General features: G+C 35.5%; 6 protein-coding genes and 1 long non-coding RNA gene across 8 annotated transcripts; 2 read left to right on the top strand and 5 right to left on the bottom strand.

Annotated features, from left to right (window-relative positions):
• The first annotated feature begins 1,743 nt into the window (after positions 1–1,743).
• Positions 1,744–3,637, top strand: LOC110683310 (protein NRT1/ PTR FAMILY 5.10-like). Its single transcript, XM_021859657.1, has 3 exons — positions 1,744–1,861; positions 1,945–2,162; positions 2,330–3,637. The coding sequence occupies exons 1-3, from the start codon at positions 1,744–1,746 to the stop codon at positions 3,635–3,637; spliced, it is 1,644 nt and encodes a 547-aa protein (XP_021715349.1).
• An 838-nt stretch (positions 3,638–4,475) lies between these two features.
• Positions 4,476–6,397, bottom strand: LOC110683309. The gene is made up of 2 exons (XM_021859656.1): positions 4,972–6,397; positions 4,476–4,900 (listed from the first exon to the last, which is right to left on the bottom strand). Exons 1-2 carry the CDS (start codon positions 6,395–6,397, stop codon positions 4,476–4,478), a joined length of 1,851 nt encoding a protein of 616 aa, XP_021715348.1.
• Positions 6,398–7,655: 1,258 nt separating this feature from the next.
• On the bottom strand, positions 7,656–8,802 carry LOC110683443 (pleckstrin homology domain-containing protein 1-like). Its single transcript, XM_021859817.1, has one exon. It carries the CDS (start codon positions 8,195–8,197, stop codon positions 7,766–7,768), a length of 432 nt encoding a protein of 143 aa, XP_021715509.1. The 5' UTR covers positions 8,198–8,802; the 3' UTR covers positions 7,656–7,765.
• A 638-nt stretch (positions 8,803–9,440) lies between these two features.
• On the bottom strand, positions 9,441–13,092 carry LOC110683442 (probable NAD(P)H dehydrogenase (quinone) FQR1-like 3). Of its 2 annotated transcripts, XM_021859815.1 has the most exons (4): positions 13,067–13,092; positions 12,870–12,963; positions 11,515–11,780; positions 9,441–9,977 (listed from the first exon to the last, which is right to left on the bottom strand). In XM_021859815.1, the coding sequence occupies exons 1-4, from the start codon at positions 13,090–13,092 to the stop codon at positions 9,752–9,754; spliced, it is 612 nt and encodes a 203-aa protein (XP_021715507.1). In that variant the 3' UTR covers positions 9,441–9,751. The 2 variants fall into 2 exon arrangements, with proteins under 2 accessions (XP_021715507.1, XP_021715508.1); XM_021859816.1 differs by lacking the exon at positions 13,067–13,092 and having other exon boundaries at positions 11,515–11,792.
• Positions 13,093–13,829: 737 nt separating this feature from the next.
• On the bottom strand, positions 13,830–17,344 carry LOC110683440 (anthranilate synthase alpha subunit 2, chloroplastic-like). The gene is made up of 10 exons (XM_021859812.1): positions 16,894–17,344; positions 16,596–16,774; positions 16,315–16,504; positions 15,922–16,070; positions 15,626–15,741; positions 15,298–15,544; positions 15,040–15,099; positions 14,795–14,947; positions 14,440–14,517; positions 13,830–14,325 (listed from the first exon to the last, which is right to left on the bottom strand). Exons 1-10 carry the CDS (start codon positions 17,087–17,089, stop codon positions 14,005–14,007), a joined length of 1,689 nt encoding a protein of 562 aa, XP_021715504.1. The 5' UTR covers positions 17,090–17,344; the 3' UTR covers positions 13,830–14,004.
• A 107-nt stretch (positions 17,345–17,451) lies between these two features.
• LOC110683441 (general transcription factor IIE subunit 2-like) lies at positions 17,452–21,594 on the bottom strand. The gene is made up of 5 exons (XM_021859813.1): positions 21,436–21,594; positions 20,687–20,971; positions 20,348–20,479; positions 20,127–20,243; positions 17,452–18,080 (listed from the first exon to the last, which is right to left on the bottom strand). Exons 2-5 carry the CDS (start codon positions 20,969–20,971, stop codon positions 17,739–17,741), a joined length of 876 nt encoding a protein of 291 aa, XP_021715505.1. The 5' UTR covers positions 21,436–21,594; the 3' UTR covers positions 17,452–17,738.
• A 2,060-nt stretch (positions 21,595–23,654) lies between these two features.
• Positions 23,655–24,190, top strand: LOC110683439. The gene is made up of 2 exons (XR_002503612.1): positions 23,655–23,786; positions 23,898–24,190. It is a non-coding gene; the product is annotated as an uncharacterized LOC110683439 (long non-coding RNA).
• Positions 24,191–25,096: the final 906 nt, after the last annotated feature.

Below are 25,096 nucleotides of genomic sequence, written 5' to 3'. Positions count from 1 at the left end.
GCCTTGAGATTTTAGGGAATAAATCTCTGAGTCATATAAAGTCGTTTGGAACAATATATAATCATTATATGTTGGCATAAATGTTCGTGGTAGGCTTCAGTTAATGACATCGGTGCATGTTGTAAGCTAATAAATTGGTCGTTTAAAGGCAAATTGGATGGTTTCACCTAACCAATTGGACTCCCGGAGGGTATTAGGGACCATGGTAAACATTTCAGCAATTTTTATTTTTGGGCGATGAAAAAGTCAAAAAATTCCAAAATTGAAGGCTAATTATCCACGCTTATTGATAAAATTTTGGAGGTTTCGAGGCCCGGTGTCGAAAAGCCTTGAAAATTTAAGGAATACATCTCGGGGTGATATAATTCCGTTTGGAACCATATGATCATTATATGTTGTCATAAATGTTCGTGGTAGGCTTGATTTAATGAAATCGGTGCAAGTATTTAACCGGTAAATTGGTCGTTTAAAGGCAAATTGGATGGTTCCACCCAACCAATTGGACTCCCAAAGGATATTAGGGACCATGGTAAACATTTCGACAATTTTTATTTTCGGGCAAAAAAAAGTTAAAATTTTCTAAAATTAAAGTCTAATATTCCCGCTTTTTGAGAAATTTTGGACGTTTCGGACCCCGGTGTCGAAAAGTTTTAAAATTTTATGGAATACATTTCGGGGTCATATAATGTCGTTTTGAACCATATATGATCTTTATTTGTTGTCATAAATGTCGTTATACGCTTAAGTTAATGAAATCGGTGCAAGTTATAAACCGGTAATTTCGCCATTTAAAGGCAAGTTGGATGGTTCTACCTACCCAATTGGAATCCCAAAGGGTATTAGGGACCATGGTAAAAATTTCGGCAATTTTTATTTTCGGGCGAAAAAAGTGAAAAAATTCCAAAATTAAAAGCTAATTATCCACGGTTTTTGAGATATTTTGGAGTCTTCGGGGGCCTGGTGTCTAAAATCCTTGAGATTTTAGGGGATAAATCTTGAGATCATATAATGCCGTTTGGAACTATATGTGATCATTAAATATTGTCATAAATGTTCGTGGTAGGCTTGACTTAATGAAATCGGTGCAAGTTGTAAACCGGTAAATTCGTTGCTTTAAGGCAAATTGGATGGTTTCACCCACCCAATTGGACTCCCGGGGGGTATTAGGGAGCATGGTAAACATTTTGGCAATTTTTTTCAAGGATAATTATTCGCAGAAAAACTCCTAACAAATTATTATTGAATTTATCTTTAGGTGATTTTAAGAGACAAATGTCAATAGAGTTTTTTTTTTTTTTTTCATTATTAGCACAATTATGAGAATAATAAAACCTTTTTGGTATAGGCGTATAGCCGTATAGGAGGCTTTATTAGGTTTTATTTATGTGAAAACAAGAAGAGAAAAAATATACCGATTTTAAACCCTGATTTCTTGTAAAATTGTAAGGCTCATAAACCTAGTATTGATCACAAGTAGCAAGCACTTCCTAAATATAGCAAGCGAGAAATGTTATATGAGTGGAAGTGAATTATTAAAGTGAAGTTGACAACTTCATAAATCTCTTTGTGCATGTTTTTCCATTCTCCGTAACTAACGGTTTGTCCTTATGAAAATTGTGCACAAGAAATAATCACCTACATTTACAATTCTGATCACATCTTAACAACATTATTGTTATAGTTGTGTTTAATTCACAATAACAGTGTTCTTCCTATACTCATAAACTTGCACTTATAATTCTAATGGAAGAACAACAACGATACAGCACGGTAAACACCGTGCCTGGCTACGTCAACTATAGGCATCGTCCTGCTGTAAGATCAAGGCATGGAAGTTGGATATCAGCCTGGTTTCTCATCTGTATGTAGTTTAATTTTAACCAGCCTTTTTCTTGTTTTTGAATATATGTGTAACTTAATAAGCGCGATTTTTATTGTTTAAAGGGTCAGAGGTAGCGGAGAGTGTTGCTTTTTCTGGAATCTCAGGAAACTTGATGGTTTTTTTGACGGATAAGTTAGGAGAGTCTACGGCAATGGCAGCTACGAATATCAATGCTTGGAAAGGGGTTGGTTTTATCCTTCCTATCGCGGGTGCTATAGTTGCTGATACTTGTATGGGCAGATACTTAACCATTGTTGTTTCTTCCATCATTTATATCATAGTAAGTATCACTTCAATTCATATATTATACATAGTCCTAGATGTAATCGAGGGCAGGGTGGTTTGATGTTTTATTGTCAAGTTTGTACTATGATACAAATGCACATAAAGTTGCTAATTATGTACTTGTATGTTTTTATGTTCATTTCAATTGGGATGGCTTACCAGGGGCTTGGCTTGATAACTTTGTCAACGGCGTTACCTACCCTTATGAAGGGTGGCAATCATGAATTGTTGCAGAAAATAATGTTCTTTGCTGCCCTGTATCTGTTTGCTCTTGGCAGAGGCGGGCAGAATCCTTGTATACAGGCTTTCGGAGCAGATCAGTTTGATGGAAACGATCCTCAAGAGAGCGAAGCCAAAAGCTCTTTCTTTAACTGGTGGAACTTCGGTGTTTCTATTGGTGCTTTGCTAGGTCTAGTAATACTGAGCTATGTCGAGGACAATCTCAGTTGGGGCCTAGGATTCGGAATCCCTTGCATTATCATGGTCTTTGGCACGGGCTTGTTCTTGCTGGGAACTATGACTTATCGGTTTCCTCTAAAAGTTGAAACCAAAAATCCATTCAGAAGGATTGGAAGGGTATATGCAAAAGCAGCAAGAAACCGAAATCTTGATCATCCTTTTTCTGAGCAACGACCCACTCGTAGACAGCTGAGATGCCTCGATAAAGCCTTAATTGTACGTGAAGATGATGTGGATGGAGGTTGCAGCGAAGAGGAAGTAGAAGAGGCGAAGGCAGTCCTTAGGCTATTTCCCATATGGGCAATGAGTTTTGTGCTAGCCATTGTGTATGCTCAGAGTGGGACTTTTTTCATCAAACAAGGCGATACAATGGATAGAATGATTGGATCCAAGTTACAGGTACCATCAGCATCCTTACAGGGTCTCATGAACATCACTATGCTTATCACAGTACCTATTTATGACTATGTGTTCGTGCCAGTAGTCAGAAGACTAACCGGAAAACCTAATGGAATAACAATGCTTCAAAGAATTGGAATCGGGTTGTCCATAACAATTCTTACAATGGGAGTTAGCGCGATAGTAGAGAGAAAAAGGCTAGAGCTTGCTTCGCGACATGGACTGCTTGATTCGCCAACAGCAACCATACCAATGAGTGTTTGGTGGTTGCTTCCGCAATATGTGTTGTTCGGATTCACAGTTTTATTTGCCTTGGTTGGCCTTCAAGAATTTTTCTATGACCAGGTCCCTAATGAATTGCACAGCGTTGGACTGGCTATCACTTCAAGTATACAAGGTTTAGGATACTTTTTGTGTAGCCTCATTGTATCGTTCGTCACCAAAGCAACCAAAATAGGTGGGAGAAAGGGTTGGATTACTGATAACTTGAATCGCTCACACCTTGATTACTACTATTGGTTGCTTGCTGGTATAAGTGCCGTAGATTTGGCTCTTTTCGTCTATTTTGCTAAATCATACAAATACTACAAACAAAGACATAGCTTCGAATGAGACAGACGATATCACAATGGTGTCAACTCCTTTGAGCAATACGGTCTCTCCCCAAGACTTAAACAAACAAGGGTCATATGTGAAGGTGTCGAAATGTCACTGCATCCCAAAATTTTATGGAAATTGTAAGGGCAAAATGTGAATACAAGGTCAAAATGAGTTAGCTTACTCTCTCCAAAAATCTACCATAGTTTTGATGTAGTATGGTTGATTTTCTATCTAATATTACAGCTAATGACAAATGTAAATATATATACAAAGTATTTAGTAATCAAGCACATGAATACATATACTCCCCTCAAGTAGATAATATAGAAAATCTTTCCTTAGAGCATTGCCACTAATGGGCATTTTTTTGGTTACCCAATCTCTCTCTAACCACTTTCTCACTCCTCCTCCCCATGGGCATTTTCTTGGTCATTTTTATTCTACACCAATGGTCAAAAATTATAATCCCCACCATTCTCTCTCCTATTTTTAACCCTATACCCCACCAATATTTATCTCTCCTACACATCATTAAATTTGTAATTTAGTATTTTTTAATTTTATTGTTAACAAAATTTTGTATTGATTAAATTATTTATGAGTAGTACAATATTAATTATTTTTAATATTAATTTTTGCAAAATGTATTTTTTAATAAAATAATAATATTTATTCTTAACTAAATTTTTTTATTGATTAAATTATTTATGAGTACAATATTAATTATTTGTGTCATTATTTTATGCGAAATTTCATTTTTCATTAGTACAACAATAACGATTACAACATTGGAACATAATGATCGTACACCAATCATACAAACCAAATAAATTAACGATTACAAAACTATTTATTCATTACGACCGTATTTTTGCCAAATATGCTCAACTAAATCATCTTTCAAAGAAAAATGGGTTTGGCTATCACGCAGGGTAATTCTTCTTTGAATATACGCGTCAAAATCAACGTTTGGTGGTCGGCCAACGTCAAATTCGAAAGGCTCGTTGTTATTCACTGTGGCACTTGTACTCGGACCGGACCTTTCTCTATGAAGCTGAGGGCGATCTTCTTCGTAATACCTTCTCAAAACTTCGGCACGAGTGTAATTGTGTCGTTCATCCTCGACAATCATGTTGTGCATAATGATACAAGCTTTCATTATGTCGCTCAAAATGTCTTCGTCGAAAGCAAGTGAAGGTTGTCGTAATATGGCAAACCTAGCCTGTAGAACTCCAAACACACGTTCAACGTCTTTCCGAGCTGCAGCTTGTTTATCTGCAAATAACTTGTCCTTAATTGAGGATATGTGATACCTTGTATAAATGTTGCCCAGTTCGGATATATACCATCTATTAAGTAGTATCCCATGTTGTACTCATGGTCGTTTACCATAAAACTAATTGGTGGTGCCCGACCTTTCAAAACATCGTCAAACACCGGAGCGCGGTATAGGACGTTCATATCATTACAAGAGCCGGGTATTCCAAAAAATGCATGCCAAATCCATAAATCTTGATCCGCAACAGCTTCGAGGATAAGGGTTGCATTCTTGCTACGACCTGCGTATTGTGCTTTCCAAGCCATAGGACAGTTCTTCCACTCCCAGTGCATGCAGTCGATGCTACCGATCATGCCCGGGAATCCACGCATTTCATTTTGGTGAAGGATTCTCCTTAAATCTTCATCTGTTGGACTTCTTAAGTACTCGGCCTCAAAATGCTTGATCACCCCTTGAGTAAAATGTTGCATTGATTTTCTAGATGTTGTTTGACCCATGCGTATGTATTCATCTACGGCATCCAGAGCAACACCATACGCTAACATTCTTATTGCAGCGGTGCATTTCTGCAGAGGTGATAAGCCAAGCCTACCAGCTGCATTCCTACGCTGCTGGAAGAACGGATCGCCCTCAACCACTTTATTCATAATCCGACAGAATAAAGGTTTGTGCATTCGAAATCGACGACGAATCTGATTTTCGGAATACACGGGATTTATTGCAAAGTAATCATTGTACAATTGCAAATGCCCTTTCTCCCTTTCTCTATCTCCCCTATGTTGCGGGACTGTTTCATCTTCATTTACAATTTCGGTCTCGGATGGAGGTGGTTGAGGAAGCATTATGTTAGGTAAGTGATTTGTGACAAATTCGTCAACTAGATTATCAAATTCCGCATATTGATCTGAATCAGAAGAATTTGAGCTTGAGGCCTTTTGAATTCGATCAACTTCGTTGAATCCACTTCCAGTTAACGGACCCGCTTCATCATAACAACTTGTCCATAACAGTACATCTGCCGCCATCCTTCTCCAACGGTTCTCCAAACTCTTCGCATTTCTGGGTGGTAGTATTTCTGGCTTCTTAGCTTGAACCATGTCGTACGCCGCAGATATTTGTCGCCAAAGTTCAGCAGCTTTCATGCCCGTACCCATTATCGCATTTCCACTGTATTTTAAATATAGCCCAATAAGAGCTTCATCTTCTGCGACTGACCAAATACGACTAGCTTTAGCGAGTTGTTGGTTGGAACCCACCCGCATTCTTTGAGTCGACGGAGGGTATTGAGGTGTCTCAGGCACATTTTCTTCTTGGCTATCATCGTACTGAGAGTTACTTCCTTGGTAGACAGGAAGTGATTGCTCGTAATCAGTGTTTTTAGTTGGAATTTGTGGAGGTATTTCAAGTTGTGGAGGTATTTGTTGTTGTGGAGGATTTTGCAGAGAGGTGTTGCTCAATCTTTGTAGGAAAAGTTGAAGTTGAGGTTGATTCATGAAATTCTCATCAAAATCATTACAATTTTGAGAAAGTAGAGTAAAAGGGGTTATTGGGATCCATATCAATTTTTTTTTATTAATTTCAAAAACTAACACAATAATAACAATAATAATAATAACTATTATAAAAATAATAATAATAATAATAATATTAATAACAAAAATAATAACGAACAACAATAATAATATTAATAAGCTAAAATAATAACAATAATAATTATACTTCCAATAATAATAATAATAATAATATTTATTTTAATAATAATAATAATATTTATTTTAATAATAATAATAATAATAATATTAAAAGGATGACTAATTATGAGGGAGAAATTGAGAGAAAATGTAAATACAACAAATTTATGTGAATTTTGAAAATATGAAAATATAGGGAAAATGGGTCTCTATTTGTAGAGAATTTTTTTTTCTAGCCGTTGGTATTTTTTTTTTTTTTAAATTTTATAAGCACAAAATACCCGTTACAAAATTGTTACCGTTGCAATTATCAGGAATTTCCTGATAGGTCCAACTCACCTGACAGGACGCGTGTCAGCGCCTGATTGGGCGTGCTGACGCGCCTGTCAGGGCTGCCAAAATCATTTTTTTTTGCTTTTCCTACCCTCAAAACGCAGCGTTTTGAGGTGAAGCAAAGCATATGCTTCCTCAAAACGCTGCGTTTTGAGGTATGCTTAGCAAAAAAAAATTTAAATGCGGCTTGCACGTGGGGCCTACTTCTTCTTGGTCAGTTTTTTAATTTTGCCCAAACTTTGATAAAAAATTGATTTGCCCATGGGCATTTTTAATTTAGACCATTGATGGGGAGTTATTTTTTGTTATTAAACCCCAAAAATTACCCATGGGCATTTTTCTCCCCATTGGTGAGAGTGCTCTTACATGGTGGTGTGTGACATTGATTTTTACTCTGTCAGTTACTAATTTAGATTATAAATTATACTATTAGTCTATTAATAAAAAATCTACCATAGTTTTGATTATGAAACGATTGAAACAAAATAGAGAGAAAAATGTTTAATCGTTACAAATAATATAAAACGGAGGTAGTATTAACCTATTACGAGTAAATAATAGTCCCGGTGCCACAGGTTAGATGATATTCCTGGTGCCGATTTGACCTCATGTTAGTGATCAACTGAAAACTAGCACAAATTACCAACACAAAAACCAAAACCCTAACAAACTTGTCAATTCCCTAATTCAACACCAAAATTCAATCAATAAAGAAGAAACAAAAAGCAAAATTAAACCACAATCAATCAATCCAAAGGCATACTCAATAATAAAAATATCATTATTATTAAAGTAAGAGTAATTAAAAAAAAAAAATTTACAAATAATGAAAGAAAATTAACGACGAGAATCATAGTCAACGACCTCGGAATCAGTGACAGATCTAGAGTGCTGAACAATACATCGACCAATAGAATTAATCCATTCTTCCTTCTCTTTATCAGAATCTGCAATGAAGTACATCGTACAACCGTCCGAGGTTGCGATCTCAAACGAAAAGGGTTTATTTAGCGTATCCTCGGCACCTTTCACGGTCAGGCAACGGCCCACTTCGATAACGCCACGTGGAACAGAGGTGCGGGTGACGGTTGATTCTTTGAACCACAAGAGCTTCCCTTGTTTGAGGACGAACCAACGCCGTCTCCAGGTTTTGATGTACTCGCCTTGTTTGTTGAGCCACCCGACCCGTTCTGGCTCGGCCCAGAATTCTAGGCCCATGTAGTCTTCCGGGTTTGGGCCCGACCCTAAAGCTCTCAATATGGTATCCATTGATTGATTTGTTCGAGGTTAGTTTCAGATGATTGAGGAGAGAGAAAGAAGAGAGAGAGAGAGTTGTTTCAGGGGCTTTTGCTTTTTGGTTGGAAAGATTGATGAAGGTGTTATTGAAAGGAGGAGAAGGTTTTGGTGTGTTGTGTCGGTCACGTGATTACATACGACGTCGTTTTTTGGCTTTTGTTTAGGGATTCGTTTTTACCGGGGAGAATAATAGAAACCAATGCTTTGGGTTGAAGGGGAGAATCAATGCGATCCATATATATAATGCATGTAGAATGTCACATAAGCATACCATATCGTAATTTAATCCCATAGAATTTTGATTGATTTAAGATGCCGTATATAATTAGATTTTAAGATAAAATAATTTATGAGTTTGATTTAGATACGAACATTTAAAAAAAGAGGGTAGATTTTACGAGTGACTTATGTATAATCATGTATAATCATATGTATTGGATGTATATTTTTTTATTTGGATTTCTATGGTTTATGGTTTAATGCACATAATTGATCCAGCACGGGCCTGGTCCACTAGGTGTGTGGGCCGCTAGGGCTGGACTTTTTTTTTAGGGGTAAGGGGTGGGTCCCTCCTTAATTTCCTATCATAGGAATATCAAGGGTGTATTACCGTATTACCCACAAGGGGGGGGGGGTAATGAGCCTCGAACCCAGGAAACTCCCACAGGAACCGAAGCCTAGCTTCACCTGAGCTATGGGCTTCTTGCTCTTTGTGAAGCCAAGATAGAGTTGTGAACTTGTGGCAAATTCAAGTTTTAGTTGACAACTACAACCTAATTCTGCAACACAACTACATAACCTATTAAAATCATCTTATCTTGTCTAGGTGATCCACATTATTCAGTCTTGATGTGCTGTTGACAGCTAGTTATATGTAATCTTAACAAATATTTTCATCACCAATTATTCTTTTTCTAATTTACTAAATGATTATATCTAAGCAAATCATATAATCCATCTATCAGTCCAGAGAAACATTCATGGTGACCTCTCATCTATCATTACTTCTCTTGGACTTCTCATAGGTCAAGTTAGGAAGCAATCAAACAAAGCAATTACTCGTAATAAAAAAAGCTTCTAATTTCTGATCACTGCTTGTAATTCCGTACTATCATAAGCATAAAAATACACTTATACGTACTTATGGAGAGTGATCAATTGCCTTCCAATATTCAATTTAGATCAATACTTGGATTATATCAAAGGACATTATCCCTAGACAATTCAAATGTAGTTTTGGAATAAAAATACGTAGTACTTGAGATTGTCTCATTTTATCATAGGAGAGTGGACAAGAGTTTCTACCCGTCACATTGGACAAAAGATGATGTAAACAACATTGCCCTTAGAATAGAATAATAGAGTGTTTTTTTAATACTGCATCAGAATGAAGATTTGATTCTTTATTTTCAAGAAATATAATTCAACAGAATACAGATTTGGAAAAAAATTCCAATTTTACACTTGGTATGTTATGATGTTATATACGTTTACGATGATTGATGAGCATGTTGCACAAACAGGGGTTTAACTTTTGAGCTTCTTTGCAACCTCGGCAAGATACTTACCTTGATAAAATGCTTGCTGAAGTTCCAGCTCCGATGGTTGACGAGATCCGTCTCCTGCAAATGTTCCTGCACCATATGAAGAGCCTCCCTTCACCTCTTCCATTTCAAATATGCCCTTCCCAAAGGTGTATCCCAGAGGAACATATAGCATGCCATGATGAGACAGTTGAGTCACGGCTGTGAATCTGTTAGAACAAGCAACAAATTCACAAAATTCTAGTTAATCTAACAGGAATTTCACATTAAGCTACAATTACATCAAAATTCCACAAGTCAATGCCTCCTATCAAGCAAATTAATACTTATGCTCTTGTATAATGATAGATTTTTAAAAAATAGCGAACTTTTACAAGCAAGAAGACATTACACAATTTGTTAAATTAGACACAAATCAAAATACACAGAAATAGGAAAGTTATGGATGTATACATACTATCCTGATTTCTTTCCTAGGATTATAGCAAAGAAGGTAACCAATAATTAGCAAACCAAGAACTAGCTATCATGCCTCAGACTATAATTACGGCATTCACTAATACTCCTCCCATCAAGAACAGATTATCAAAGGCAGAATTTAATTAAAAGACCTTTTTAATAATTTCTCTATAATTCCTCTACCGTATTCAAAGATTCATTCTTTGGAAGCTAGGCACGCGACTTGATAGTGCAGGCACAAGACAAACAAAGAATAGCAAGGTCATTCTTACAAACCCCTCATCATATAACATTGATGAGGATGTTTTTGCAAAGTCAATTAGAAACCATTACTGAATTCTATTTTAGAAAAAAAAAAATGACAATTTCGTTCTAGACATTATAAAAAGAGTAGAGTACACAACTGTTAATCTGTTATACTTTGGACAAAAGACCAAGGATATAGCTTAGACTTGTAGAAGAAAATCAGGACAAGTTTGGGTGCAAATATGAGTCCTAGATTGGTTAAATCAAGGTGTTTCTCTATTTGGTCCAAATTGAAGTGCACATTTAGCGATCATACAGATCATATGAGCACATCAGCAGATGAGGATAAAAAAAATACCAAGTAGCTCATAGAAGACGTGAAATGTGGCTCTTATTATGGTAATTTTATAGATGATTTTAATGTTAATACTGGACAAGCTGTGAGCTTATATGAAATAAAGGTGAATTGGACAGAAATTCTCAATCTTGTTATTGGAGCTTTTATTTTGAAGCTCTGTAGAGCACATTTGCATAATTTTTGGAGAAAATTTTGCAAACCAAATAATGGGAAATACATACCTTATTTATCATAGTGCAAAAGAAAGTATAAGCAGATTGTAAGAGGAATAGTCCAAACAGAACTTAGCTCAAAGAAGGATAATCAACCCAGTCTGCTGCAGTTATTAACAAAGAAGGATAATCAAACCAGATCAATAAGGTAATGATGTGCATTACTCTTCTAGAGGAAAATGCACATTATACAAAAAGTTCCATAATCCACCAAAGTCTCAACTCAAACAATGCAAGTCAGCAGCCTTTATAGCTCTTTAATTTCACACAGTAAATAGACTGACAAATTGAGATAATGCATCTTAAGCCAAATATGTCAATCCACTAAGTTATCATAAAATAGCAACTATATCATTCATGTTAAAGGTTTTTTTTTTTTGGCAACAGCATGTTAAAGTTAAAATTAACATGCAAAAGTATGCATTGTTTTCTCATGCCCCAAGGCTACAATAGTGTTTATAGGGAACTTACGCAGAGTTTTCCTGGCCTCCGCCATAGAATCCAGTACTCCAAAAGATGCCAGCAGGTTTACCCGCAAGTGATTGAGATTTCCATAAGTCATGTGTGGAATCAAAAAAGGCCAGAAATTGAGAAGGCATCATTCCGAATCGAGAGGGAAATCCAAAAAGAAACCCATCTGCATCCACTAGGTTTTCTGGTTTGATTTCTGTAACATCACTTGGTCTTGGAGGAGCCTTCATCTTTTCCAATATCCTTTGGGGAAGTGTCTCGGGCACCTATTCAAACAGCTACTAACTAATTAGTAATGGATATGACATCAACATTGCCCAATAACCTCCAAAGATCCTCCCACCCCAGCTAGGACAAGAAAATCAAACATTCATAGCTATATCTATCCAATTATAGAGTCATTGTTCAAGTTAACCTATAATTTGATACATACGTTACATAATGATCAATTGATTGTTCAGAAAAAGTAAAATTAAAATTAATAAAACACTATGCAGACAAACCTATGCATCAACTACAAAACAAAATTTAAATATACAAGATGTTGCTGAAAGCCATCAATATGCCAAATTTTAGTTCATTACATTGCAAAAATTGCTGGGTTATTAGTTCTCCCTAAGCCTTTAACCCACAATACAAGTTCAACTTATCTTCCATATCCATATGATCAGCACATTAAAATATTGATGCATTATTACTTATCAGTTTAAAGTTTCAAGTCTTTCAACCATTAATATTACTTAATTTGGAATGAAAGGAAATACTTGTACTAATCAACAACATTACAGTTAGCTGATGTTGGTTGAGAATAATTGATGTTGTACAATCCCAATCACCCAAAAATCGGAAATTTCGTAGATACAAACTACAGGTAGGCAATTCTGGGAAAATAATGAATATGTAGGGTTTGTAATTCAGTTCTTCTCAACCAGACATACATGTCTTAATCAACTAACACAGGGAAAACACTAATAATGCAATAGATGAGAGTTCTATTCATTTCAACCGAAAACCCAAGTGGGGCTAATTGATTAATCACGAAACGCGGAAGTATTATAAAGATCATAACTATCATCCGGACAGAATTGAGCTAACTACACTAGCATGAAGTGCAATGAATGAAATTGAGCTAAATGTACAACATACAACCAAGGGAAATAAAAATTGCAGAATTAATTTATACTTGATAGTTGATAAAATAACCAACTAAAAGGGGGAAAATATGGTTAGGTCTAGGGTTCCCAAATTAAATGCTAAAATTTTAAAATTCCCACAAAATCAAAGGTCAAATTTACAGATAAGATATAATTATTGAAATGGGAAGAAATTAAAAGGGAAATTAGAAAAGAAAATACCAGCCATAATGAAGCTTCAACATCTTCAACTGAGCTAGCTCCTCTGTGTACTTCTCTAGCCATAGTTTCGACATGCCCAAATACAGAGTAAAACCTGAGGAATTTGAGAAATTGGAGTTGAAATCGATGACAAAATTTTCATGAAAATTAAGAAGGAATTATGCAGTAGAAAGATTTTTGAGGAGAGAGAAACTTACACAATGTAGACTTTGGTAGTAGACATTGCTGCAATTCTGCAACAATGGAGAAGAAAAAGAACAACAACACATTGTATTGAAAATATTTTGGATGGCCTAATTATATACGTAACGTCAGTGTGAATTGAGAGTATTTAGTTTTGGGGTTGTTTGGGAACTTTGAAAGGGGCATTCTGGAAAAGCGACTAATTATTTCTCGAGTTATAGAGGTTGTTATTCGCTAATCATAAATTTAGTGTTTCCCGAGTCATGCTTTAAGCGTGTGGAAATGAAATATTAGACATTAATTATATTTAAGGACATGCAAGCGCGGTCCATATAAATAGTTACAAAAGTTGGGAAAAAAGGCTAAAGGCAAAAAAAATACCCGTATAAAACATTATGGGATTTTCATTTTACGTTGTATATGGCTTTGTTGGTGATTACTGATTAGCTTATAAAGTTATAATCAATGATTAATGCTAGTGATAGACATTGTTTTAGCTCTTTTTTTAAAGGAGACAAAAATCAAGTATTGTTGCACCAAACCAATTAAAGAAACAGTAACAGGTTCACATTATTCACAAGAAAACTTTAGTTAAAGATCACTATCAAATAATCAAATGTTGCTTTCAAATGTTAATCTTTGTCATACAAATGTGATAGACATTGTTTTAGCTCTTTTTTTAAAGGAGACAAGAATCAAGTGTTGTTGCACCAAACCAATCAAAGAAACAGTAACAGGTTCACAACATTCACAAGATAACTTTAGTTAAAGATCACTATCAAAATAATCAGATGTTGCTTTCAAATGTTTGTCTTTATCATACAAGTATAATACAATGAATACTTCTTGATGTTACAGCAGCACAAATATATGAATCATATCCTAGTTAGTAAAAGAAGTTAAGAAGCTATATATGTGATACAATAATAACACAGGTAGACAACTTCTAGTCTTACTGAAGAAATGATGACTCAGCAAGATCAATGGCTCGAGAGAGTGCTGCAGCTTCTTGCTCACATTGTCTCTGCTTGTCTGCAGGATCGCTGTCTCCCATGATGTCAGCTCCGACTTGGAGATGAGCAACCCATTCTCGTCGTTTCTGCAAATTTTTGGAATGATACAAATTTTCAGAGGCTTTACCAGTCGGAAACACAATGGTTTTTGAAGCTAGGGTGATGTCCATGTCCTTAGAGAATGAAATGCAGCCAAAACTTCCACCATATGGCCCTCGCCTTTTCTGTTCAAGCTTATCTATCAGTTTAACTGCTTCAATCTGTATTTACCAAATTGGTTCATGTCAAAAGAATGCAGAAATGGTATGGTAAGCATTGAACATTCCTAAAGGCCGTTCAAAGATTTGCAGAATATTTGCAAAAAAGAAATCAACCTTTGGTTCTCCAATGAAAGCATCTGAAGGCAAGGCACCCCGGAGAGCATCCCAGCAAGTCGAATACACATCAGTAGCCTACATAAGAGAAAACCCAATATAAAGGTCATGCAACAGAACTTCAAAAATCTTAGTTGAAGAGACATCTTCCCTTTAATGCCTAAGACCAATGGTTCAATTATTTGAAGACTACACTTGCTCAAAAATCAAGCTGTCATCAGTAGTGAAATTTCTAAGTTTTAGGCAGGCAGAAGTATTAGCTGCCTGTGGCGGTAGAACCAGCATAACATAGGCCTTATTTTGTTGAATTTTCATTTTATGAAGTAGAGTAAGCCATAGAATATAAAAGATAAACCTTTTTGCAACTGTTGTTTCCCAAGTCAGCAAGCCTGGTGTTCTCTACATGATGTTTATTGCCATTGATAAGCGGCCTTCCTAACAGAATATTCTCCTTAAATATCTCAGATTTTCTCTCAATGGTAGAAAGAGTTGAATTAGTAAACTTTCCCTGCAGAAAAATAAATATATATCAGGCCATCAGTGATTTGAGAAAATAAGGTTATTCCAGAAGCTAAATATACACTACTGTAACAGTTTTACCTTTTTATCAACATAGTTGAAAATGTGAGGGCTTGAAGCAACAAGAATACACCCTCTAATCTGTTGAATCATGAAGATGAGAGCTACATGAAGTGTTATTGTAGTGAAAAAAAAAATTACAGATTTTAAAATGATTCTCTACAGTTTTTCTCTTATGCTATCACTGGCCTGAAGTGTATTTTACTGATCAAAAGATTCGAAATTGACTGCCACTGATTGTAACTGAAGTTGAAGAGAATAGTTTCTGAGTAAGCTTACTTGTATATAAGCCATAAAAGAACTTGGATCCACAATACTCAATGCCCTATAAACTTCCAATGGATCCGAGAAAGTTCTCCTTATAAACTGCTGACTTAGAACAACTTGGTGTATGTCACCATCTAAAATATGCTCCTTGGCCTTTTTTATTGCTGTCTTATATGCTTCAGTTGTTAGACGCAAAACCTCTAACTTGTGATGTTGCCTCTGAGCATTTAGTTCTATTGAGCCAGAAGATAGCCTTGGACTGATCAAAGAGCACAACAAAGAGCTGATGAGGTTATTTCAAGAAGAGTAACACACAAAATGAAAGAGAGAGGCTGCTCACTTGTTTATATCATGAACCTTAGACAACAAGGAATCCAAGCATTCCATTCCATTGTCCAATGCCTCATCTACTGATGAAAATCGATCCAATTGAACCCAGTGAATGGCATGAATTTTCTGAATTCACAATAGTGGCAAAATATTATGACAAGTGGGAGTTATTTGATAAATAGAGAAATGAATTGCAGTATGCATCATGATAACACTTTAAAAAGAAATTACTACTCTGAAAGATTAATGTAATATTCAGGAATTAAGGTAGCAACAGAAGGTATAAAAAAAAAAAAAAAAGGATACCTTTTCAATATGATCAAACACAAGCACATCATCATACAGACCTAGATGTACATCAGGGAGATCACTGTCATCTGCTGGGGCACTTGAAAATGCGAGGCTTTTCTCTGCATAACGCACCGTATCTTGAGAAAAATATCCAACCCATCCACCTGATGCACCAAAAAAAAATCAGGCTTTTTCTTACATTTCTCATTCCATTCACTAATCAAATTCTAAAAAACATTGAAAAGATATTTGGTTGAAGCTACAACTCAATGTCAACCAGACAAGTACTAAAACACGTGAACATTAGTCGCGTGAATGCTATAATAGATAAGGCATGAAACTGGTATTCGATGGGGCCCTTGACCAGTAAAGCAAAGGATCACCCCCTCTGAGCCAATATTATCATACCACAAAACACTTGAGGAAGCTCATCAATGCACTGAGGAGTCCATTTCTCTGTAATTCTACGAGGAATTGACAACGGATCTTCCAAAAACTCCTCTCTCCTCCACCCATCACGATGATTAATCACGGTAACAAAATTCTCCATGGCTATAACTTCCATTGCTGGATTAGCCCCAACGATACTATACCTTCCCTACAAGTAATTGACATCAAGATTGTAAGTTTTCTTGCATAAATTCAAGAAAGCGTAATGCTAACAAATAATGATGATCATTGATACTTACAACAGCATGTAACCCTGGCTCCACAGACTCAAACAAGAAGCTGGGTGCTTCATGATCATTTTCGTTTACTAAACATCGATATGCAAGCACGGGTGTCAACTGATCAGAGAAAATGCACTGCGATAATGGAACCAAGTTTCCTCTTCTAGACTTTTCCACAAACTTAGCAGACTGGTCCACTGTACTCATGACATAATATATCAGCAAATCTTAAGTAATATGCTTGTAAACAACAAATTAAGAATTCAGTATGAAAAATTAAACTAGTTTGGCTATTTAGAAGGTTATATAGTGTTACCTTGTGATGGAGAGGAAAGAACTGAAAACACTACAAACTGTGTAGAATGAACAGGCGGATGGTTAAACGGACGGATTGACAGCATTGAGCTGCAAGACTGAAAAGACGACGACAGATTTCGACGACGGCAAGTAGACGGCACAAGAGGCAGAGTTATTGCTACAGCCATTTTCAAAGATGAACAGCTGAATTTCATTGAAGGTCAGCTCACTATGATATTCCCAACTGCTGCACAAGAATTTTAGTCCCAATTGTCTTGTCACTTGTTTGTTTAAAGATGTTGCTTCCATGAGCTTTAAATGCTGAAGCATGGACTTGTTTACTGGGTAGTTCTGGCCTTAAATTTCATGTGGTTATTTGTTGGCATTAAACACCTCTGTTTTCACATATGTTTATCTTACAAAGTGCAGTAAATTTTCCTTTTTACTGGCATAAAAATTTGCCATAAACCATTGGTCAAACAACAGCTTGTCAAGTTCTATTTAATTGCGGAGTAATTCACAAGGTAAGCGTGCTCTAGAGAGAAATTTTACTTTTGGTACAAAAGAAAGCAAGCAATAGAATTAAATGCTCAAGCAAAGCATGAACAATTGACATTGGAATATATATCCCGTGAGTTACGCAACAAAGAGATAGGATAAATACTCAATATTCTCGGGATATAGAGTACAATATTCGATAATTACATTTTATCCACATAAAAAGTGCAGCAGCCTATGTAAATGCAATAATGCAGGTCTTCCACAAGAAAAAAGATAAAGAGTATCCAGGCTAGGAAAGAAGAGTAATTATGGGGAGATCTCGGCTAGGCAATTGGTGACCTCACCAACAATCAACAAATAATGTTACTGTGTTGCGAGGTTCTGAAACAACTCTGGAAGATGAGCATTCGTGAGCTTGGTCCTTTTGCTAATTTCGTGCTTCTTCTTCTTAGGTTTACCTTTGGAGGAAACGCCTTGAATCTGTGCTGCAGCCCTTCTCTGGGCAGTGTTTGTAAGAGGCTTGATTCCAGTTTTCTGAAGTTCTTTCTCAACATCAAGAAAATCGCGTGGCAATTCAATGCTCCGGAAGAGTTGTTTCAGATCATCATCTACCTTAATAGGAACTCGGGGATCATTTGGATATACTATATCTTCCTGGGAATCAAAGTTTGAGAGCAACCAAACTTTTCGATCGGCCTTCAAGGCCTATGGAGAAAATACACTATCAGCAAGTTTTTACAGCAGTAAAATAAGGTTCAAAATTTTGAAATCAATGACAGACTAACAGTAAAACAACGTTGGAATTCTGCTTTTTAAACTAAAATATATGATCCATCCTTAGCAATCCTTTAAGCTAAGAATCACTATTGACTAAAATCCACCATGAACTCAGCTTCAACAAATGGAATCATATTTTGCATTCATGGAGAAAGATGCTTCAACAACAGGAACTCAGGATGATGCTTTCGACAACAGGAACTTAGGATGATGCTTTCAAATATAAAGGAAAATGATTCAAAACAAAACTACCAGAATGCTAATTTTGGTTGACATGACACATGAGATACGACCAGTAAACATAACAGGAAAGTGATACATTGCCCCCTTAAGTTGATTCAAGTGCAAGATAACCTCATTAACGTATACAGGTACCCAATTGCCCCCTAACTTATTCACTGAGGCAAATTAGTCCTTGCCAACTTTCTACCAATCAGTATTTCAAAAGGCATGTGATTACCAAAGGTGATAGGGCTCCTAACTTCCTACAGCTTGGGCTTACAGATAGAGGGATGAGCTACACTAAATTACCCACTGCCTCTAGAGAAGTTATTTCCAAGAGCAGGGTAATGAGGAATCGAATTATGCAAAGGCTCATTTTTGTTTGTTGGGTCAAGGGATGAACTTTGGACCGAGCACCTTATCAGATTGGAGGCTGAGGCGAAAGGGTCCAAATCAATGTATAAAAAAGCTCAAGGCGCGCTGAAGCGATAAGGGTTATGCAGCGCCTAAGTGTGCCTCTTTGAAGTGAGGCGCACTATATAAACACTTAAAAAAATTGGCAGATATTTGCTTTAGGTGCGCCTTATTGAAAACGCCTCGCCCAGGCCAAAAAAAGCACTTACCCCCTATTGCCCTGTGACTCAGTGCCGCTTTTTCAAACACTGGTCCAAATACTATTTAGGACAAAGAACATCACTCACCCTTTCAATAAAAAATTATAAGTTCCCAAAATGATTTGGGGTCAACTTATATGAATCTTCAAAAGGTAACATAACAAAGTTTTACAAAAAGGGCTAAGGAGATATTAAGAGAAAACCCAACAAGAGGACATAAAATATGAAATTTATGAAAGTTTTATAAAAATGGCTAAGGAGAGATTAAGAGAGGAAAAACATGCAAGTAAAAGCACTAAAAAGGTAGAAAACCATAACCACCACCACCACCTGAATCATGTCCTTAGCTGTGTGGAGTTAACATCATACAAATCCAATGATCAGCAATCAACTGGCCAATTACTCATAAAAACAAGTCTCCCCGTCATTTTCCACACCATCATCATCATACTCAATTAGTCATCGTCATTCTCCTAATCATTGTCCAGTGTCCTCTTCCTCAGCATCAAGAACATCATTCTAAGATTCCTCATATTCCTAACTCTTCTCACAATATTAAGGAACTTTTTGAATTGGTGGGAGATCATAGAGATGGAAAGGTTGAGCAGGGAGTGTGTCTTAATTCATTACCTCAATCAATACCAGCACAGAGTTACAATTTCATTCCTTTACATTTCCTTGGCAGCACGTTTCATTATTTAATTTTATTAACTCCCTTTCCTTATAAAAGAAAAGAAACTACAATGGTAGAAACACATGCATAAAGCCCAATACCAATAAATGAGAAATAATAAAAATATACATAATTAGACTAGAAACTAACTAACTACTAAAAAATTAGAAGTGCCAATTTTGGGTGGAATCATTGTCATAAATCATGTGGAAACCATTACATGCATCATATATAATATAGGGTAATTGACCTCAATTAAATGTGAATAAGGGGGTTTAATTCCTATGAAACAACTATCAGAAAATTTTGCCAATTTTCTAGTTAACATTCTATATGTGTATATCACATAGAGAATATATATATATATATATATATATATAAGAATCCACTGGCACGTTGAAACTGCTATTACAATGATACTCAAGATAGGCTAGGAAGAAAAGATTGAGAAGAAAACTTAGATACCTGCAAGTCCTCCATCACATTTATATAAGAATCCTTTAAATCAATGATTGGCATGCCTTCTGGATATCTCCGTATCAAGACAAGCAATTGGTCCTTGTTCTTAACTTCATGCTTTGACTGTAAAGATAAAGGAAATCAAACAATTTAATTGGTAGGAGAATAAATGGTTTCACTATCAAACCCAATGAGGTGATAAATAAAAATAAACCATTAAGGCCTACCTTGTAAGAGAAACACTGCCCATCATAGCTCACTTTTGGGTTATTCTTCAAACTTTCAAAAACAGTCTTATTTGCATAAACATCGACATGGCATACTTGATTGATTTGCTCAGGAGTTAAGGCTTCCCTCCGCTGCAATCAACCCAAAGACATTATACAGAATATCCAGCCAACATGTAATACAAGATTATTCCACCACTTATGTTCTGGTCTTTGCTTAAGCACATTCAATGTTAACAAAACACTGTCATCTATTAATTAACATAATTCTCTTGGCAATTAGCCATAACTCATTGTATAATTTTGACATGTACAAGTGCAACACAACACAGCGCGTACCTCTAGAAGCAGATCAATGACACGCTTAATTTGAGCTCCAGCAGGAGCCTTTCTTATGCTATTAATGATCTGAAGCCTCTCGGTATCATTTGAGAATTTGACAGGAGGCCTTGCATTTATAGATGGTGATGCAGTTGGCAAAGTTGATTTTTGTACACTAGAGTTATGCTTTGATGAATTGGAGGACTTGGTTGAAGCTTGTTTTTCAGAAGCAATACTCGAAAGAGTTGACTGACACTTCTCTTGCTGTTTCCGAAACCTCGCTAAATTTTCTTGGAGTGACATCTATCGCAACAATGGCATAAAGGGAAACCAAACAACACAAAAGATCAAAAGCATGGCAAACAAATTCAAATTCATCCAAACACGCAATTTGATCATCCAATGTTTCAACAACGGATAATACTCACATACATTGATTCACACATGCTAACTATTACAGTAGCTAACAAACACATAAATCTGATAACAAAATCTTGTTTCCAACAACAAAAGGAGAATACTAAACAAATTCTGAGAAACTCCTAACAGAACAAAAAGGAGGCCAATTAGAAACCCTAAAAAGTTTCGATTATTGGCCTGAGGCAGGGCAGGAGGGAAAACAGCTCTGATTTCATAGTTAAATCCTAACATTAAATTGTTGTGCAATACAATTTGATTCATAATTATTATAGGGATATTTGATTCAATTATCGATCTCATAATTTTAGGGATATTTGATATGATGATAACAAATACAAACAACTTACCTCAGAAGCTGCTTCAATGGGGGATCAAGAACTAGATTCAACGGAGAACGCCAACTGCGCTTCAATGGAGAACGTTGAGTGCGCTTCAATGGATATCTGACTATTTTGAGAGAGAGCAATTCTATGGATCCCTTATGACCCCCGTCAGGGCCGTCACAGTTATTTAAGGGATAGATCCGTCTAATAATAATAATAATAAATACGGAGTCTTTATATGATCGTCCAATTATGGAATAACGCAGGGCATTTAGTTCGTAAACTGATATGGGGTTGGAATCAGGAATGAAACCATAATGGTATGAGTTTGGAAATTGATTCTTAATACCATATGTTTGGTATGCTTATGAAATTCAATATTTTTCTTTTATTTGATACCTAAAAGTATGGGAATGAGCCAAACCGACCTCCCACCCAAGGTTTCTAAACCTCATACCTTGAGGGTTTAAGGTATGGGTTTAAAACTCTTAAGGGGGTGTTTGGTTCGCATGGTGGTATAGGTTTGGAATCAGGAATACTGAAATAGGGTTAAGGTGGTATCGGGTTGGAACTTGATACTTAATACCACGTGTTTGGTTCAATTCTGGAATGGAATATCATCCCCTTAATTTCATATATTTGATACCTAAGGGAATAGAATTAACCAAACCCACCTTCCCCCCAAGGTTTCTAAACCCCATACCTCATGGGTTTGAGGTATGGGTTTAAAAATCATATTTTTGATAACCAAACATATGGTATGAGTTTTGGTCATTCTAAACCCATACCTAATACATATAATCCGCGAACCAAACGCCCCCTAAAATCATAAAACAAAACATAATGTATGGGTTTAAACCATTCTAAACACATACTTTATACCTTAATTATGTAAACCAAACGCCCCTTTAAGGGTTTAGAGAGTAAAACTGTTTTAAAAAGTACGGAATATGGAGTATTAGTTTAAATTTACACTTCCTTTTCCCTAACGCGCGCGATGTGCGTGCCATAGTTAGTCATATCCAGAATCTCTTTCGGTTCAACCTTACATCACAAATTTAATAATTGGCAACATAATGAAATAAAATATATAAATATATATTTAGGGGTATCAATGTCCACATTAATCTTAAGAGTTAAAAATGAAGAGGTAATAATGATAATGAGGGTAAATACGTAAATAAACATTTTAAATAAAGACATTGCATATATACTAATATACATATCTATAAATATTACTAAAGTAGAAACCGTTGACATCATATCATCCACGTTGCAGCTTTATAAGAAAATTTTTCCCACCTAAATAAAATTTGATGTCATTATATTTTCTTTGGATCTAAATTTCAAATTTAATTTCTCGTCTTCTCAATTTATCTATATTCTTTTATTTATTTATTTTTCTTCTGTCACCAACTATTGATTTCTGATACATCTTACCTTATGCTTTATCGAACAAAATACTTTGATGTATATATTTATTTATTCTATATTTATTTTAATATATTTCAAGTTTAAAATCATATTTGCTTAATTAAAATTGTATAGTATAAATCTAACTTTTTTGTATATGCTCTAATTTTCATATTCGGTTTGTTCTTCTTCAACATTAATTTTATAAAATTAGCATTTACAATTGATGTTTATGTCTCTATAACTTTTCAGATACGTGGTAAGAATGCATAAAATATATATTCTATATATCAAATAAATGTGTGCATCGCACAGGACTAATCTAATATAAATTAAAAGATTGTCTTCTATCCTTTAAGGGAAATTAGCACAAGGCTTACTTGACTCTCCATATCCCAAATGGTTTGAAACTCAAGCAAGTATCTAACGTCTTGAAGGTTCCATACATGCACACATAAGTGAGTATTTAGTTATTTTAAAATAAAAATTGTAACCTTGACCCGACTAGTATACAAGTTTTATCATTCCAACTAAATACTTGACTCGACTTGACCCATCGAGTTAGACTTGGGTTCAATTTTTTTCTCACCCAACATGTACATTTATTCGTTCAATATACAACACGATAACACGACCAAACTCGTAATCACATCTAGCCCTCGGTCCTTCCCTATCCCAACTTTCTAAATCCCAAGGCACTCAAGCACACTTGACTAGAAATTGTATTTGTATAAACTATTTCGTATAAAGGTATTTTGGGCTTTGTTCAACTAGACAGCCCAACTCGACCCAACAAGGCCTAACCCAAACACTCCAAACTAGGGTTTCACTATAAATAATCATAAAACCTCCATATTATCTTTTCCTCTTGAAAACCTCCCCTTTCTCTTTCCTCAGTATTTTCCATCGATTAGGGTTTTGAAGTCGCCGCTTTTTTTCGTCTGATCACCATGAGAGCCAAGGTAATTTTTCAATCTCCTCATTCAATTCATCAACTCCAAATTATTATTAATGTCCATTAATTTCGACGCTTTTTTCCATTGATTTTGATTATTTTTTCGTCGATTTTGCAGTGGAAGAAGAAGCGTATGAGGAGGTTGAAGAGGAAGCGCCGAAAGATGAGACAGAGATCTAAGTAGAACGTTGTTATCAACTGCTGAGTTCGATTTTAGATTTCCGTCGTTTGTTTCGTCTTATTTCATCAATTTTTCAGCTATTTTTGTAGCTTATTGACTGGTTTTAGGTACTCAGTTTATGGTTATGTATGGTACGTTTTGTTAAACATGATGATATTTTCGGTATTTTTACTGGAGTATTTTACATAATTTTCGAGTTTTATCCTTTTATATATATGCTTAATTTCGTATTGTTCTTGGATCTATGATTGATTTTTTTTTCTAATTTCAATAACTTATTTAGAATTTGAATTAAATAGCGAGCGTATACTATATAAATCTCATCATAGCTTGAATAATGCTAATTATAATTTAGTTGATATCAATGATTGTTTATCTTCACTTGATTGGAGGTAATAAATTGGATTAGGGTTTTGTTGTTCGGGATGTCTGTTGTGTTTTGTTCATAGTCATTGAATTGAACTGTAAAGTGTTTTTTTTACACAATTTTTCTGTCAATGCATGTTACCAATGAATTTTTTTTATTAGAGATAGTATTTGAAAGGGGGGATATGGATTCAATTTGTCTGCAATTCTGTTTTTGTTTGGGTGATTTGGCTGAATGTCCGTTTTCACAATGGAAAATGATGATTGATTTAATATACTACATTGATCCTTTAGGACAGTGAAGTATTCGTAGATTAGTTGTGTTGTGGAATTGTTTGCTACAACTAGTGATCACTAAGTGTGAAATATTCGTAGATTAAATGTGTTTGTGGAATTGTTTGCTACTACTAGTGATCTCCTTATTGTATAAGAGAGCTATGATGGTAGATTAGTTTGTTGTATAGCTTATATTAGTATTGTTAAGTGATATTGGAAAGGCTTTATATCAGATGTCTTTTTGAGGACGATTACAAAATTTTTGTAAATCTTTTGCGAGTAATTTGGGTACGAGGTGATTATGCTCACAAGGTTTATATTGATTGAGAAGCTATTGATAGCAAAGGTTTAATTGGGTATATATGCAAATTTGAAGTATTCTTAGTTAGAGGAAAATCCTTTGAGAGGTTATTGTACAAAGGAGTACCTATTAGTTGATGGAATTAAGGAAGTGCCATGAAGAGTCTTCTTGCACTTTGCTGGTGGTTTGGTAT

The sequence above is a fragment of the Chenopodium quinoa genome, unplaced genomic scaffold (assembly GCF_001683475.1).
Source record: "Chenopodium quinoa cultivar QQ74 unplaced genomic scaffold, ASM168347v1, whole genome shotgun sequence".
Classification (NCBI taxonomy): Eukaryota; Viridiplantae; Streptophyta; class Magnoliopsida; order Caryophyllales; family Amaranthaceae; genus Chenopodium; species Chenopodium quinoa.
The sequence above is the reverse complement of the archived record's forward strand: the minus strand, read 5'-3'. Positions and strand labels throughout refer to the sequence as shown.

Excerpts from the sequence above, each read along its gene's own strand:
- LOC110683440 (XM_021859812.1), bottom strand. The coding sequence starts at position 17,089 with ATGAAATTCAGCTGTTCATCTTTGAAAATGGCTGTAGCAATAACTCTG. Across the intron at positions 16,505-16,595 it reads AGCCAGGGTTACATGCTGTT|GGAAGGTATAGTATCGTTGG; the intron begins GTAAGTATCAAT and ends AATTACTTGTAG. Across the intron at positions 14,518-14,794 it reads GAAACAACAGTTGCAAAAAG|GCTACTGATGTGTATTCGAC; the intron begins GTTTATCTTTTA and ends TCTCTTATGTAG.
- LOC110683310 (XM_021859657.1), top strand. The coding sequence starts at position 1,744 with ATGGAAGAACAACAACGATACAGCACGGTAAACACCGTGCCTGGCTAC. Across the intron at positions 1,862-1,944 it reads ATCAGCCTGGTTTCTCATCT|GGTCAGAGGTAGCGGAGAGT; the intron begins GTATGTAGTTTA and ends TATTGTTTAAAG. Across the intron at positions 2,163-2,329 it reads CTTCCATCATTTATATCATA|GGGCTTGGCTTGATAACTTT; the intron begins GTAAGTATCACT and ends ATGGCTTACCAG.
- LOC110683442 (XM_021859815.1), bottom strand. The coding sequence starts at position 13,092 with ATGTCTACTACCAAAGTCTACATTGT. Across the intron at positions 12,964-13,066 it reads ACTACCAAAGTCTACATTGT|GTTTTACTCTGTATTTGGGC; the intron begins GTAAGTTTCTCT and ends CAAATTCCTCAG. Across the intron at positions 11,781-12,869 it reads TTGAAGCTTCATTATGGCTG|GTGCCCGAGACACTTCCCCA; the intron begins GTATTTTCTTTT and ends CTGTTTGAATAG.
- LOC110683443 (XM_021859817.1), bottom strand. The coding sequence starts at position 8,197 with ATGGATACCATATTGAGAGCTTTAGGGTCGGGCCCAAACCCGGAAGAC.
- LOC110683441 (XM_021859813.1), bottom strand. The coding sequence starts at position 20,971 with ATGTCACTCCAAGAAAATTTAGCGAGGTTTCGGAAACAGCAAGAGAAG. Across the intron at positions 20,244-20,347 it reads GGCAGTGTTTCTCTTACAAG|TCAAAGCATGAAGTTAAGAA; the intron begins GTAGGCCTTAAT and ends TTATCTTTACAG. Across the intron at positions 18,081-20,126 it reads ATGTGATGGAGGACTTGCAG|GCCTTGAAGGCCGATCGAAA; the intron begins GTATCTAAGTTT and ends TTTTCTCCATAG.
- LOC110683309 (XM_021859656.1), bottom strand. The coding sequence starts at position 6,397 with ATGAATCAACCTCAACTTCAACTTTTCCTACAAAGATTGAGCAACACC. Across the intron at positions 4,901-4,971 it reads GGGATACTACTTAATAGATG|ATAAACAAGCTGCAGCTCGG; the intron begins GTATATATCCGA and ends AGTTATTTGCAG.